At 43.2% G+C, this 15,223-nt stretch overlaps 1 protein-coding gene across 2 annotated transcripts in view; it reads right to left on the bottom strand.

The window, feature by feature from the left end:
• Chrna7 (cholinergic receptor nicotinic alpha 7 subunit) overlaps window positions 1–15,223 on the bottom strand; it is a 125,757-nt gene that overhangs the window by 54,942 nt on the left and 55,592 nt on the right. Inside the window, exons 4-5 of one of the 2 annotated variants that reach the window (XM_063281670.1) lie at window positions 5,455–5,564; window positions 4,955–5,041 (exon numbers count right to left, since the gene is read on the bottom strand). In XM_063281670.1, the coding sequence (XP_063137740.1) occupies window positions 4,955–5,041; window positions 5,455–5,564 (197 nt within the window). The remainder of the gene's footprint in view (window positions 1–4,954; window positions 5,042–5,454; window positions 5,565–15,223) is intronic. The other variant, NM_012832.4, reaches the window with a different exon arrangement.

The raw sequence follows: 15,223 nt of genomic DNA on the forward strand, positions 1-15,223 counted from the left end.
CGGGGAGCTAGCAGCTTTGCATAAACCCTAGTCCTAGGTTTCTCAAAGCAATGTGAGATGGGAACATGACATTTCCTACTGGGCAAGGCCCAGCTGCCACACGGAGGCTTGCTTTCACCAACCTTTCCCATCAAGCTTGCCTTCCTACCCAAAACTTCTTGGTATCACTTCCCTAATAAACCACATGCACTGACATTCCAATCTTGAGTTTATTCGAAAAGAATATGAGACTCTTCACAGGGAGAAACATTCTGTTCCAATGATGTGTCATTTGTTAGCACTATGAGACACTATAACATGCTGGAGCACAGTCATCTCTGTGACTTTGCCATCAACTAAGAGGAACCACGGACATGGGAAGAAAGATATTTGCCTACAGATGTGCAAACACAGCTCCTTACAGTCTCTGAAAGAGAAGGCTGACCACAAGTGCTGCTCTCAAAATCAGAGCTATCAAATACATCTTTAAATATATTCACTAAAAATTTCCCATTATTACTAAAATTTTCTCTTACTAGGCAATTAAAAGAAGAAGATTCCCAGAAAGGTTGAGACATTTGTTTGCAGTTGTAGGGGCAGGGGCCACCTCTACGTCATCATACAGAATTCCCTTTAGGAAAACGACTACTGACAGCAGAAAGGCATTTAACGCCATCCAAAAAGGGGAAACTCTGACAAGGCATCTGTAATTGTCTAGCTCATTTTGTACTAGATTGTGTTCAGAAAATCCTTGAATTGATGAGCCCAAGCGAAGCAGCATAAAGCGAAGGAGAAACTACTGGAGTCAGCATCAGGCAGAGCTCTTATTAATGCCTATCCTTTCCTCACAGCAGTCCAGCTGGCTGGCAGCCCACCACTGGTTCCCCATCCATCAAGAAAATGCATCTGCCCATTCTAGAAATATCTCGATATCTAGAAATATCTGTTTTACAATGATCCCCTTAAACACATTCAATCTCAAAACCATAGTGTGACACACATGGACTCAGACACGAAAGTGGAACAAGGAATTTGCTATGGTTGCAAGACATCTCCAGATGCCCTAACATTATCTTCAAGAATGATGACATCTTAACTTCTTTCTTTGGGAACAGGCCCCAACACCTTCATCCATATGTGGATGAACCATAGTATATCTACGGGCAGAACATAGTATTCTGAGTGCCTGAAACAGACAGGAAGTATTAAGCTTACCATTCTCAAAATCACCCACTATAGAATACTTAAAGGTGAGACGTTACTGAAGCCAAGCCTGTGCTTGCTATCTCTGGTGTTGGTTGTCTGACTCTTTCGCTTGTTTTCTATGTTGCTAATGTGATTTCTTTCCTTTATTTTATTTATCTTTTGTCATTCCTTTTTACAGTGTGCATATGTATGTAGATGTATGTTTTGAGAGTGGCACACATGCTACATTACACATGTGAAGACAAAGGGACAATTTGTGGAGAACAGGCAAGGGAAGTGAAATCAGTCTACTTCTCTTGAGTGTGCAGGAAGGGGAGGCACATAGTGAACTCAGGAGAATACCCATAACACACCTAAAGAGGAAAATGGGTAAAACTCTGAAAGCTTGAAGATTTGGGGACAAAGGGCAAGAATAGGCTGAACTGCTGTCTACTCTGAGCAACAGAATGGAGTAAGTGGCTGCTATGGGAGTCTGTGTTCAGTCTTAGATGAATGACAGCCCCTACTTAGTTCTTCTTAAAATGCCCCTAGCCATCAAACTGGGGATACCTAGACCTGTAGAAAAGTACTGAGAAATAAACCAAGGTGGTGTGGTCCTCTCTCATTGCTGTCATCCTTGCCAGCAGCCCAGGACAGTAGTGTGTGTCCCCCAGCCCCTACTGAGAGGCTCAGTCCCTACCCCTACTGCAGTACACCAATGCCACATGCAGCAAACACGTAAGCAGATCGGTTTGGACAGGACAAAGCATCACCAGAATAATAAAGCCAGAGTCTGAGATTTTTCAAGCCCCTCAGTTTGAGGTTGTTTGTTTTATAGCAATAGAAAAATGATACAAGTCTACGTTTGGCTTAAATAAAAGTCTTTGTAATCTGTGCATTTTACATTCTGGGTATACAAGATATCTAACATCTGATTTATCACAGAACTTGTATGTCCCTCAGCATTAGTTACTTTAATGATGGGCTGGAAAAAAGACCTGAAACAACTTAAGGAAGGAGCTATTTCTTTTGGCTCATCATCTCGGAAGGTTTACTTCATGGCTACTTGGACTAAAAAGACTGAACAGAACATCATGGTTTCAGGAGCTTCTGATAAGAGGCAGATGTTCATGTCACAGGGTACCAGAAATCAAAAGTGGAGTGTAGGGTTGCGGGTCCTGTATCTGCTCTGCCATGGGTCAAGTGTTGGGCTGTAGGGAAGCCCTGGGACACCTCTGGGGAGGGGGAGGTGCCGGAGCCGGGTGGTGGGAAACGCAGTTTGAACTGCAGGACAGCAGGAGCTGGCTCGGGGATCCCTGGGCCTGGGCCTGTGAAGAGTCTGGGGTGACGGGGTTCCCAGGCTCCTGGACACCCAGGTGCTGCTGGAAGTCAAAGAAGAGTTGAGTACAGAATCTGGGCCTGAGGGCTGGATCTGGCCTGGGGCAGAGGGAGGGGTGTGGGAGGGTGGCAGAGAGGAGAGAATGGGAGCTGTGGCTGGTCCCATCATGACTGTCCTTGGCTTGACAGTGGTGGGCTTGATGGCGGTTGTGGCTGGGACTGTAGAGAGGCCTTCTATGGGAGACTAGATGGTGGCTCTATAAGCGAAGACCCTCTCCATGGCTCCCCATGGAGGATCCCAATGGGAAGAGGCAATGTATGATTTTTAAGGCACTTATTGCCATGGGGGAAAGTGGATGTATAAAACCATACCCCACTTCTCAGGGTGGGCCTGAAATTAAATACCTTTTGCAGGGAGGAGTGTCTAAGAAGGGAAGTTTATTGGCTAAACCCTCCAGACCTCTATGTACTTCAGTAGCATGGAGATCTGTCTTGAGTCTATGTACAGGCCATGTCCTCTACATGTAAGGCATTGCACTTATGTGACTGATGGCCACAAATCTATTGGGGGTGGAGTGCAGCTAGTGACAGGGGCCTGGTGCCCGGGAGCAGGCAAAACTCCTACCATCCCTTCAGGGTCTCCAGGGCTTCTAGCCTTAGCTCAACTGGGGACCATATTACATTTCACAGTCCCATAGTGATGGACAGGAAGTGATGAAGAACCCCTCCTAGTGACATATTCCTTCCAATTAGGCTTATTTCCCAAAGTTTCCAGAAATTCCCATAACAGCATCATCAGCTGTAAATCAAGCTTTCAAAACATGAGCCTGTGTTAAGGATTTCAGATTCAGTCAATAATATTGATTGTGTAGAAAAACTAAAGGAAGCAATGAGGTGGCCCCTCTGAGCTCCATAAGAGACAGTGACACTGTGATCAATAGGCGCATGGAAAAAATACCAGGGAAGCTGCTAACTGGTCATATGCAAGCCAGATTCTAGACTATGGTTTGTGTACTGTGCGGGACACATGTCAGGTGGAAGCTGTTCTAGCCATGATCCTTGAAATTAATTATGTAGAATAATTAGTAACTCTCAATTAGCCAGAAGTTTGAGATCATCAAACACTTCATGTTTTAGACTTAACAGTCTTATAGCCATAAAACCATCTTTCATTGCCTCATTATTGAAATTCTACTATGTTTAGAAACATATTCATACTTTCAGATAAAACTCACCAGGAACTACGAAACACAGTTTTAATTGATAAGTGACATCACCCTCCTCCCACAAATAAATGCACAACTGCCACTGAATGTTGGTGCTGAATGTCCCTCCCTTTGCTGAGGACCCCATTAGGTATGCTGTTTGCACTACAAAGGCTTCCTTACAAATCTAAATTGTTTCTCCACACATTTTAACATTTAAATTCTAAACCCTAGTACCTGAAAATGGGACTGCATTTAGAGACAGGCCCAGAAGAGTCAATTAAGAGTTAGGTGTGGTGTTGCATGCTTGGAAGCACAGCACTTAAAAAGTAGAAACAAGAAGGTCACAGGTTCCAGGCTATCTTTTACTATATAGTAAGAGCCCAACAGCACAGGCACACGCACGTGCACAGTATTTAAAGTTAAGGAGGTCACTAGGCTAGTGTTCTGGCAATACATTAGGATACCAGATATCACAGAGGACAATATATAGACACAGTGAGAAGGCTGATACAATCCCAGTACAAAGATACAGAAGCCAAGCCTGACCTCCAAAACCATGAGCACACAAATGTCTGCTATTTAAGACAGTAGCCAGTGGCACTATTCTATAGCAGACCCAGAATATCAGTGCAGTCTCCAGGAAATGGATGACCCAAAGTTCAGCTGCCTCAACCACTCAATAAAGGACCAGTTATTCTAACCTTGGATATATGGTGAGCTCAGCTATCTGAACTTCCTTTAAGAAGCTGACAGCAGCAGCAAACGAGAAGGTGACTTTCTTCTAGAAGCACATTCAACCATCCAAGGGAAAGGCAGAAAGCAATTAAATGTGAATACAAGAAATTGAACTGCCCAGGGTTTAGAAGTAGCAAGTGGAACAAATCACCTCCCCTAGACTTTCTCTGAAGGAGCACTGAGCAGTGGTGGGCAATCACGGTACTCTAAGTCAGGAGCACATGGGTTCCTCCTGTTCCAAAAAACAGGAGCAAAGAAACAATCATCTTTTGGGACCTTCCCCTTTGTATGACATCATACTGGTCATCTTGTTTGGCATTGACATGTTTGAAGCTCCATTAGTAAGTCTACACAGCTATGACAAGGAATTTTGCCACCTCTAGAACTCAAACCTGCCTAATACTTAATTTTTTTAGCCATCTTGTCTACAAATCACATTTCCTTGAATTACAAATGAAGCCCTTTATCTTTCACCCCTAATATAAAAACATGACTGTCATCTATATTACCTGACTCTTAGATCTTCTCCAGCCTGTGCACATGCTTCTCTGAGAAGCATGTTCTGCAGATCTTGGTCAAAATGCAACTGACACCCACTGAACAATGGGGAAAAAGTCAGATGAGAACCTAGGTCTTAACTGTAGTCTCCAATGCACATGCTGTCTGGCACCTTCTTCTGTGGGTTGTAATGGTTGCCATTCAGATAGCAAAGTGACTGCCTTAAGAATGCTTTACATTGCTATAAATGGTGAACACCTTTATGTATCTATAGTTCAGCCCTTTGGACAGGACATTTCTGGCAGAAGGAGAGACAACCTAAACTTAGACACAAATACCAGCAGAGGGACAGAGCAGCCTCCCAGAGATCTGCCCACTTGGAAAGCCTCAAAAGGAGCAATGGTTCCAAATTAAAGATAACACAGCCAGCTTTTCTGTAAAATACTCAAATATGCTTTATCGCCCCATGCATGCAAGTGAAGATTGTTTCCCATCTGTCAGGCGTGCTTACCTGTTATAGAGGAGAATGTCTGGTTTCCAAATCTGGCCATCTGGAAAACGAACATTCTTCACTCCGGGGTACTCAGACATGTTCCACTGCAAATAGTGATCTGTCCAAGACTGACAAAGATAGAGAATTAGTGACAAGTTCTTCACTGGCTTACTTGTATTTCTTATAAGAAATTATTAGGAAAGTTCAAAGCCAAAAAGAATTCAGACATTATTTCATGACTAAGTTGTTATCTATAAAGTGTAAGGAAACTGGGAATTAAATAATCCCTTCAAAAATGATTCAGACTAGCATAAAAAATCGCATTTGGGGACCTGCTGTCACCATGACCACGTTCGTATGATGGCATTAAAGCCAATTCCAACTCACTGCACACCTCTAGCCTTAGGCTTCTCCTCCCCCAATGGACTGGTTACTTCTAGCCAAATGAATAATGGTTCTGCTTTCCAAGTTTTCCCTGAAAGGGCATCTTGAAAAAATAATAAATTCATTTATTGCAACTGGAATCAAAACCAAACTATAGAAACGCCAGCCATTTGTTTCCATTAAGCAGAACCTCTCAGAACTTCTGCGGGCACCCTTAAAATTATTTTTTATTTTTTCTTATAGTCGCTGCTTTTGATACTACAAGCTGACACCTCAAAGCCTGGGCCTCAGCAGCAGAACACAGACACAGGGATGAGGACTCCTGAGTACAACAGTGAGTACAACTCAGGGTCAGGCCTTCCTGAGTGATCTCCAACCCCGGAAAGGCCTACAGTCCTGTTTCTGATAATCAGGTACCTCTAGCCATACCCAGGACCAAGATGGCAGAGATAGCACCATAGAGTCTCTGACTACTGACAGGAAACCAGCCTTAGATCTCAGGCCTGGCAGCAAAGGACCCACCAACTCGAATGTGTTGCTATTGACATTCATGTGGCAAGATCCAGGCTTTCCAGGATTTAGGAAGGCTTGGAGTGCTATACCTCCATCTAGAACCAGAGTGCTCCCCATAGTCAAACACATTCTCATTTGTGCCCTGAAACTTATCCACATATTTATGCTAAGAGACATATAAAAGCTTCAGTTGTATAGCAATCTCCATTTGATTTCTGATCATGTGTGTTTGTTGTAAAGTTATAAAACAATACTCAAGTGGAAGGAACCAGGTTGTCAGAGCTACTGAGCTTGGAATATACAGACGAGTGTTGTAGGTCTACAGCTACTAATTCTGGCAACAAAAATCCATGGACAGGTCTCAAAGGTCGGGCTATCCTCTGGAGGACCCGCAGTGTTCTAAAAGTCTACTTCAGAAGTGGAGTAATCTAAAGTCAGAGGACAACTGGGGACCTCAGCAAACAAGGATATTAAGTTAACTCAGCATGCAGCAACATTGCTGGAACCTCAACATCTGTCCTACAGGGTCCGCAGCTGATGAGATTTGTGGGAATGGAACACCGAGGAAGCCCTGGCTCATTCAAGTGGTTCGCTGAACCATGTTTGTAACAGCCTGCTCCACCTGGATGTTCTTGGCTCTAGGCTCCCCTTCAGTTCTCTCCCCTGCTTCCTTGTCAATGCATGTCTGTCTTATTCTTAACCCTGGAATGCTGCCCTGAGTTAATTACAGTGATCAATATTGTACCCATAGGGGCTGGGGTTCCAAGAACTACCCTTGAAGGCATGCTGGCATGACAGACAAGGACCTATCCCCTAAGCCTGATGACTCAACAGGCAGATGAGTGGGGAAGTCAGTTAGTGGGATCACTTAGATGTTCAAACTCAAGACCACTTAGTAGTAGCATACCAGAGCTGCCTCACACCTCCCATCTTTCCTCACATCCCCTAGCTTCTGGGCACAGTCTGTTGTGGATGGTCCACAGCCTTGTAGCAGGTGACATCACTATTATTCTGCCCGCTCAGCGCTGCATGTGCGGCTTCTGCCTCACCACAATCCAAGTTTGTCGATGTCGTAACAGAAGAAAGCTCTGACTGCTCTGGATTTAAGTTGGCCACTGAGTCAAGACTCAATTGTGTCACCAGACCTGACGTAAATAAACCTCTGGGTTGCTCCAGGATAGGTTCTTCTAAAGCAATATCTCTGGACTACAAGCCTTCAGACATAACAACACAGACCAGATGCGGTCTCTGAAGGTGCTGATGTGTGCATGCTATTTTCTCTGATGTGAAAACCAACCTGACCTGTCAAGTAGTGGAGAGAAATAGCTGCAAGAAACTTTGGAACCAAACAAACCTGGGCTTTGAGATTTGCTGTGAGAATGCAGGAGCCTGACTTATCTTCTCTGAGCTACAATTTCCCATGTGTACACATCCCCTCAGGCTAAAATGAGACCATGCCTGCAGGTCTTATAGGCAAGCAACAAACGGTTGCTTTCACTTTATAGAATACTACATTGTACAGGGCTATAGCATCTCCAGTACCTGAGGTACAAACAATAGTGTAAGAAGCATGAGGGATGGGGCTGGGGATTTAGCTCAGTGGTAGAGCGCTTACCTAGGAAGCACAAGGCCCTGGGTTCGGTCCCCAGCTCCGAAAAAAAGAACCAAAAAAAAAAAAAAAAAAAAAAAAAAAAAAAAAAAAAGAAGCATGAGGGATGTAGTAGGGAATGCTAACACAACATGGGAGCCTATTGGGAACTTTCTAGAAAAAAATTTAGAATGTTTTTGTAGTCAGGCTTTAGGAAAAATGGATGTGTGTTTTCAAACCATTTCCTGCCACTTAGATCTTGGGTCAATGGGGATAGGAGCTCAAAGCATATCTCTGCATGGAGAGCATTTAGCAACCTTTCAATATGTCAGCCCCTGAGAAACCACATGATGAGCCAGAAAGCGATATTCCTTAATAGCCCTAGAATGAAGAGTGTATGGGTTGTAAGGTTACAGAGGGAAAGGGGAGGTGGTAGTATAGAATGTATGTAATGTACTATTGTGCAGACCCTATACAACTCCAACACCTGGGCCCTTTATCAACGTGTCTTGAGTTTTCAGGGAACTTTTATTTAAATTTGGTGTGTGTGTGTGTGTGTGTGTGTGTGTGTATGTGTGTATGTGTGTGTTTGTGTGTTTGTGTGTATGTGTGTGTATGTGTGTGTGTTTGTGTGTGTGTATGTGTGTGTATGTGTGTATGTTTGTGTGTGTGTTTGTGTGTGTGTTTGTGTGTGTGTGTATATGTGTGTATGTGTGTGTGTTTGTGTGTGTATGTGTGTGTATGTGTGTATGTTTGTGTGTGTGTTTGTGTGTGTGTGTGTGTGTGTGTGCGCGCACGCGCGCGCGTGCATGCACACACATGGCATGAAAACAGGGCTGGACAGAGCAGGTGAAATATCCTTTCTTCCAGTTCTTAGTCAAAGGAGTCCAAGAATGCCAAAAATATATATCTTGGTTGCCTCCCAGAACTCGAAGGTCAAATGTAATTCTGAGGATATGACACACTTTGCTTGGACATAGGACTTAGAGGAATAGAGCTAGAAACAGCCTGGAAGCTGTCTCTCAAATTCCTGGCCCTCATAATATATGAAGGTGCTATGAAAACTACAAAGGACTAAAAACTGTTAATAGTCCTACCTAGTTTTAGAGTCTGGGAACCAGAACAATACCCAGCAAGGCAAGACAGCCCTGAAGGTAAAATAGTGGCACTCACATCTTGTGAGTAACTACAGGCTCTATAGTTAGACTAAAGGCCCATTCAATAGGAGGAACTGTCTGGTACTGTAAATCTAGCCAGCTACCCAATGGCTAGTGAGATCATGGGCCCTAAAGAAGAATCCACCACTGCCACTTATCTAAATGGTACACTTTCTAGTTGCATCCTAAATACTTACACTCACAGATAAGTGTAGCTCTCATCCCTCTTCAAATAACCTTCTTTATGAAGCAGACAGGGATCATTACAGAAACCAGCCAAAATGCAGAAAACAGTCGGTAGTGGTATTCCTTACCCCAACTGATTCACCTACAGCACAGTTCCTGTATCTAAGGCTCATGGAACATCACAGAAGATGGAGCAGACATATTTATACCACTCACTGACATGTCAACATGGATGGAAAAACTACACAAAGCCCCATTCAACTGAGAGAGAACTCAGTCTTCTCCAGGCACCAGGCACTAGCCACCTGATAGGTTAGCTAATCTCCTGTGGTCAGCCCTAAACACACATACACATATGAGCACTAATAAATGGAATCTCATAAGATTCATATGTGTGTGTGTGATCTTCCTCTCTCCTTCACTCCATCTGTCTCTTCGGTGTGTCTGTGTATTTGTAATAGTTAAAGTATAATTTGAAGAGTAGTGGATAAGGACACAGGAAAAGTTGGAGGAGGGAGAGTTGGAAATGATATAAAATACCCAATACTAATGCATGAAATTCTCGAAAAGTAGAAATCTTTTAGAACAAAAATAGTTTTGTTTCCTTTCAAAATATATTGCAATGTAATGAGAAATATATTTGGTTTTCTTTGTATAGAGCTTCTTAAACTCTTGCAACTTACTGAGTGACAGGAATATCTTTTGCTAAAATCATCCTTTGGACCATATCTGAGTTTATGCTAATGTAGCAGCTTTGAGGTTGAACCTCCTCTCACAGTTTCAGGAAGAAAGCCAGACTCCATAAGGACAAACTGCCTGATTGGAGAGCAGGGATGATAAACTCCATCTCATCCTCTAGTCCAGAGTTGGGAGATGGGGTTGGAGACTGAGGGAGACAAACTTCTATACAAAGTCCAGTGAAGTTCCAGGTGCGTGCGCCACACCAGTGCACAGAAGGGTGGCATGTCCTGAGGAACACGGTAATTCCTCCCTCAACACCCGCCCTGGTACCTCTCCCACACCTGCTTCTGACCACCGTCCTTTAGAGCAAATACCAGTGAGTGTGTACCTGACAGCCAAGGCTGTCCAACCTTTGGGTTCGAGGCAGTGTTATGGATACTGGGTATCCAGGGCAACACATTTGCAACATGTTTCCGAAGTAGGAACAGCCTCGTGGGATGCAGACCTTGAGCTTGTGGATTCAGACCTTAACTAAGGTAGACAATACCAAATTCGAATCAAATGGATATCCAGCTGGGTTAGAGATTTGCTATGGGCATTAAAAATGACATCATATAATTGGTGTCAGAAAACATCACCCAATTTGGGTAAAAATTCACCTGATCAAGAATTTTGACTCAAAGGAAGAATGTAAGTCCATTCCCCCGCTATTCCTGCCGATGTTTTTCTGTCTCTGTGATACCCAGTGCCACTCACCTGATCGCAGCTGCAATCCAGCCCCCAGCAGCATATTGCTGGCTAATGTGCAAACACAATGCATGGTATTTCTGCTCCACAGATAATAAATGCAGAAAATTAAAAAGGAAGCAGTTTAGAACTAATTATGGTTTACAATCTAATAATCTGTGATGTGAATGCTATTATTACTATAATTAGAATTAGGAGTCTAAAAATAGAGAGTAAGTACAAAAGATGATCAAATCCGAAGGCAAAATGGCTGATGTTCTAAAAAAGAAAAGTAGGGTTTTAAAAAAGAAAATATGTGCATCCGGAAGGTTCCAGTGTCTCTGTAGAAGCTGAAATGTCCTGTCATATCCTCACACATATTAGATCAAAGATGTCTAGCAGTCTCCCAAAATGATAAAACCTCTACGGAAGGAGTCTCCCACCAGCTCCCCCCACCCCCCAGGATAGGAAGAGAGTCTCAGAAATCAGCAACTCAGTATTCTTCAGGCTATTGGAATAATCTCAATCATGCGAAATGAAAGACAGCTGGGAAAAAGGATAAGAAAATCCACAAGGAGTAGGTCAAGGAGAATTTAATTTTTAAAAAACTTTTGTGACTCTGCCATTTTGACTGGACTGAAAAATCTATAATTTGCAGAAAATTGACTGCAGAGTAGAAACACCCTGGAGAAAAGATTATATGTATCAGATTTCAGAACAGAACTTAGTGAAATGAGGTTTCAGAAACTGAGACCCAGTGCTTAAAAGCCATTCCCTGACAATCCATCTGCCTCCTGCCCTCACTGATGCTCCCCTGGGAACTCTGGCCCTGCTTCCTTCCCCACTAAGCCTCATTCTTATCCATGTATAATAGCAAGGCTGGGTCAGGCCAGGCAGGTGAGTGGCCAAGGAACACAGAAATAAAAATCAGTTCATGGTTGTTTACCAGTTGTCCCAAGGAAGCTCCCACGTCTGCCCTTGGTGACATGCAAGTCTCAGGGTCCATTCTGCAATGTGGACTTACTCAAAGCAATGCCAGGTTGAGGCAAGAGCACAGGGACATGGTTTTCAATGGTAATTGTTTATATTTGGAGATTCTTCTGTCTTTGGAAATGCAGTGGGGAGGCAGTGTCCTAGCCCTCTACCACCTGAGGTATCACTTTCCAGATCGGGGTCAACACTCAATCTCTTAAGGGCACAAGCTGCCTAAGACAGGGCTTACCTGGATAGGCTGCACAAATGCAGGAACACACAGTAGTGCCAGCATTGCACAGCTTCCCTTTAGAAGACTCAGGCCACTGTTTTCCATTTTGATAGAGCAGGACTGTTCCTACCTATGACCTCCACTGTATACCTACCCATTCTTACAATATTTCAGAGAAACATCAGGATTTGCTACAATGACCACTTTTATTTTGTGATTAATTAAAAATCAATCAACACACAACTGCCCGTATTTATAAGCACAGTATGCTAGTATAGTACATGTATATATCAATGTATAATGATCAAATCAGGGTAATTAGCATCCTATCTCCTCAAACATTTATCATCTCTCAGTGCTTAACCTTTTTTTAAATGAGTTAATTGCACAGCCTGATTGTAAAAGGCTGAAAGGGGAAATGTGGCTAATACATTTCTAAGTGCTCTCCCATGGCTCTAGTCAATGCCTTCTACAAAGTAAGCACTCCCAGTGGTGAGTTCAATAAGTAAATGGGATTTAAAAGGTGAAATTTTAGATATTTCTGCAAATGCAACTCTTATTTAGAACTACCCTGTGCTTCAAAGAAATCTAAAGGTCTCTAGTGATACCCTTCAGAAAACAGGTGTTTTTTATGCAATGTTTGAACCCAGCACACTAATAGTTCTGTTACAATTTTCCTGGAAACCAGCCCCCTTTAAAAACACTTGCCATGTCTGAAAGCAATAAAGTTTTGTGGGCTAGGGAGGTGGATACAGGGACAGATACCTGTCAACCTGTCCATGGTACATGTTTCTGTCTGTAGAATGGCATGGTTAGGTACAGTACCAGCCCTTGGGTGTGTATGTGGCAGGGGGCGTTGAAGCAGGAGAATCAACTCAGGTTCAATGCAATCCTGAACTACACAGCAAACAACTAGCCAATCAGAACCTCAGAGGGAGATACAGAGGGAGAAAAAAGGAAAGAAAAGAAAAAAAAATAGTGACGCTTGTGGTTTGATTTTGTTCCTCACAGGTCCCAGGAAAACAGCCATCATCTCCCAGAGTTCTCAGAATGTAGACTAACTCAAGCACCCCATTATTATGTAAGGAGTTGATGTACGTGTGGATCATACTTATTCCCCCTGCCCCAGGTAGATGTAGAGTTTTGGGTTTGTTTATTCCTTCAACAAAAGTTATCCAGTGCCTATTGCAGATGAGACAGTGGACTAGGGATCTGGAGGTACAGTGGGGCTCAACCCTAGCATATGTGATAGTCAGATTTGTGACAGTCAGAGGGAGAGAGACCTGGAAGCAAGGAGCATAGGGAGGAGTGAGTGCTAAGTGCATCAGAGGGTGAGAAGTTTCTTGGAAGAAAGGTGCACCAAAGAGGACAAATTAGGGGCTGGAGCATAGCTCAGTGGAAGAACATTTGTCTGACAGGAGATCTGCTGTTCACAGCAGTGAAAAGAGACAGGGGAGGGAATAAACAGAACAGACTGAATATAGCATAGGAAAGTTTGGGAAGAAGCAACTGAAGTGACCGTGTTTGGGAAAACAGAAGAAAGCAAGGGAACCCATCATGTGGCTTCCTAGGTACATGCAAAGTTCTAGGTCATTCTTAAGCCACATTTGTGGATAACATCAAGACAGCAGGGAGCAGAGCAGGGAAGAAGAATGCAGAAGGAAAGTGAGCGAGCTCTGTAAGCAGGGAAGAGACCCTCACTGTCTTCAGCTGTAGATTATTCTGGGAGACCAGGGCTCCCGAAGGTGAAGAGTCTGAGCCTAGGGGCATTCATTTTCACTTAAGTCAGTCTGGCTGCTGTGCTGAGAAGCCACCCAACTGGGGAAGAAAAAGAGCAGAACAGGATGGCTGGCTGTAAGGCTACACTGAGGGAGGTGAGAGAGGCAGACTGAGAACAGCGGGGAGCCATGGGCTGGATCTGTTTTGAAAGGTGAGCTACCAGAACCTGATGGAATGGGCTCCCTAGTCTGAGCAGATGGGCGTCTGTTCAGCTAGATTAAGATGACTGTGGAAGAGACAGTGAGAGATGGAATGAGTGTCCCGGAGACTGCAGCTGGCCTTCCAGGACACCATATCTAGGCATAAACAAAGGAGGCCAGGAGCAGGGCATGAATGAGCAGGTAGGCTGTGTTGTTTTAACTCCTACATGGGACTGTCTCCAAAGCGCCTCATTATTTTTACAGATAGCTCAGTGAGAGGGCTCTGCTGTAGTCAAGTACACCCTAGTACCTGCTTTAACTTCTCAACTACCCATGGGTTCCCCGGAACCTCACCTGCCAGAAGCCACCCAGTAGTCTCTTCTGCCTCGGCTACTGCTACTCTTGACACTGCACTACAAGTCGGGCTCACCACAACTTATCAGTGTCCTATTTTTGTGCCACTGACTTAAGAACCAAGCAAGGTGCCAATCCAGAGCATTGGTCAATGTGAATTACCAGACAAATATTTCCAAAACTCCGATGGGTTTCGTTTCTTTAATGTTTGTTTTCCCTCAACAACAACAAAAGGAGAAACTAATCAATCTGTCAGCTGACCCACAGTTGAAGAGACATTTAAGGAACTGAGTAACAGGGCTGCACTAAGACCACTTATTACCAACTCTGCAGGCCCCTGCATTTGTAGTAAGGCAATGATAGAACAAAGGCCATGACTGCATAGGCACCTCATTTCTAGAAATAAGAAGTCACCTATAGATATGCAAAAATCGATTTAAAGTGAAGTGTTCTCTTTGATAGATAAGAATCCCCAATTAGAAAATGTTTAAACTTTGTAATCTATATCACTTTGGGGAATTACTTAACAATATTAGCATTCTTAAATCAATTCAGAAGATTTATTTTTAATGTACTATGACCTAAAGGAATGATGTTACATAAATATTTACATTTGAGAGAAATCTAGAATAATTAATGGGTTTTCAAATATAAAATTTTGCAATAGGACAAAAATCTTAATTTTAAAAATTCACTAGATATGTAAGTGCACAAGCACACATGGTGATGTTTGCCTGTACTCACAGAGCCTGGGGTGGTGAAACAGGAGGACTGGGAGTTCAAAACCACCCTGAACAATATAACAAGGCCCTGTCTTAAAACAAAAGAAAAAGGGGGAAAGAAGTGAAAAGAATGAACCTGAAAGAACAGGAAGAAGAGAGGAAAAGAAAGAGGGAGGTGAGAGCAAGAAAGAAAGACACACAGAGGAAAGGAGCAGATGTAAAATAGATGAGAGACAGAAGGGGCTGTGTTTGTAAGAATTATATGTGCATAAAATTACAGTGGCATTAAAAACTCCACCTAAATTAGAGACTGACAATTTGAAACTAACATTTTAATATTTACAATTTGATGG

Source organism: Rattus norvegicus, chromosome 1, assembly GCF_036323735.1.
Source record: "Rattus norvegicus strain BN/NHsdMcwi chromosome 1, GRCr8, whole genome shotgun sequence".
In the NCBI taxonomy this organism is placed as follows: domain Eukaryota; kingdom Metazoa; phylum Chordata; class Mammalia; order Rodentia; family Muridae; genus Rattus; species Rattus norvegicus.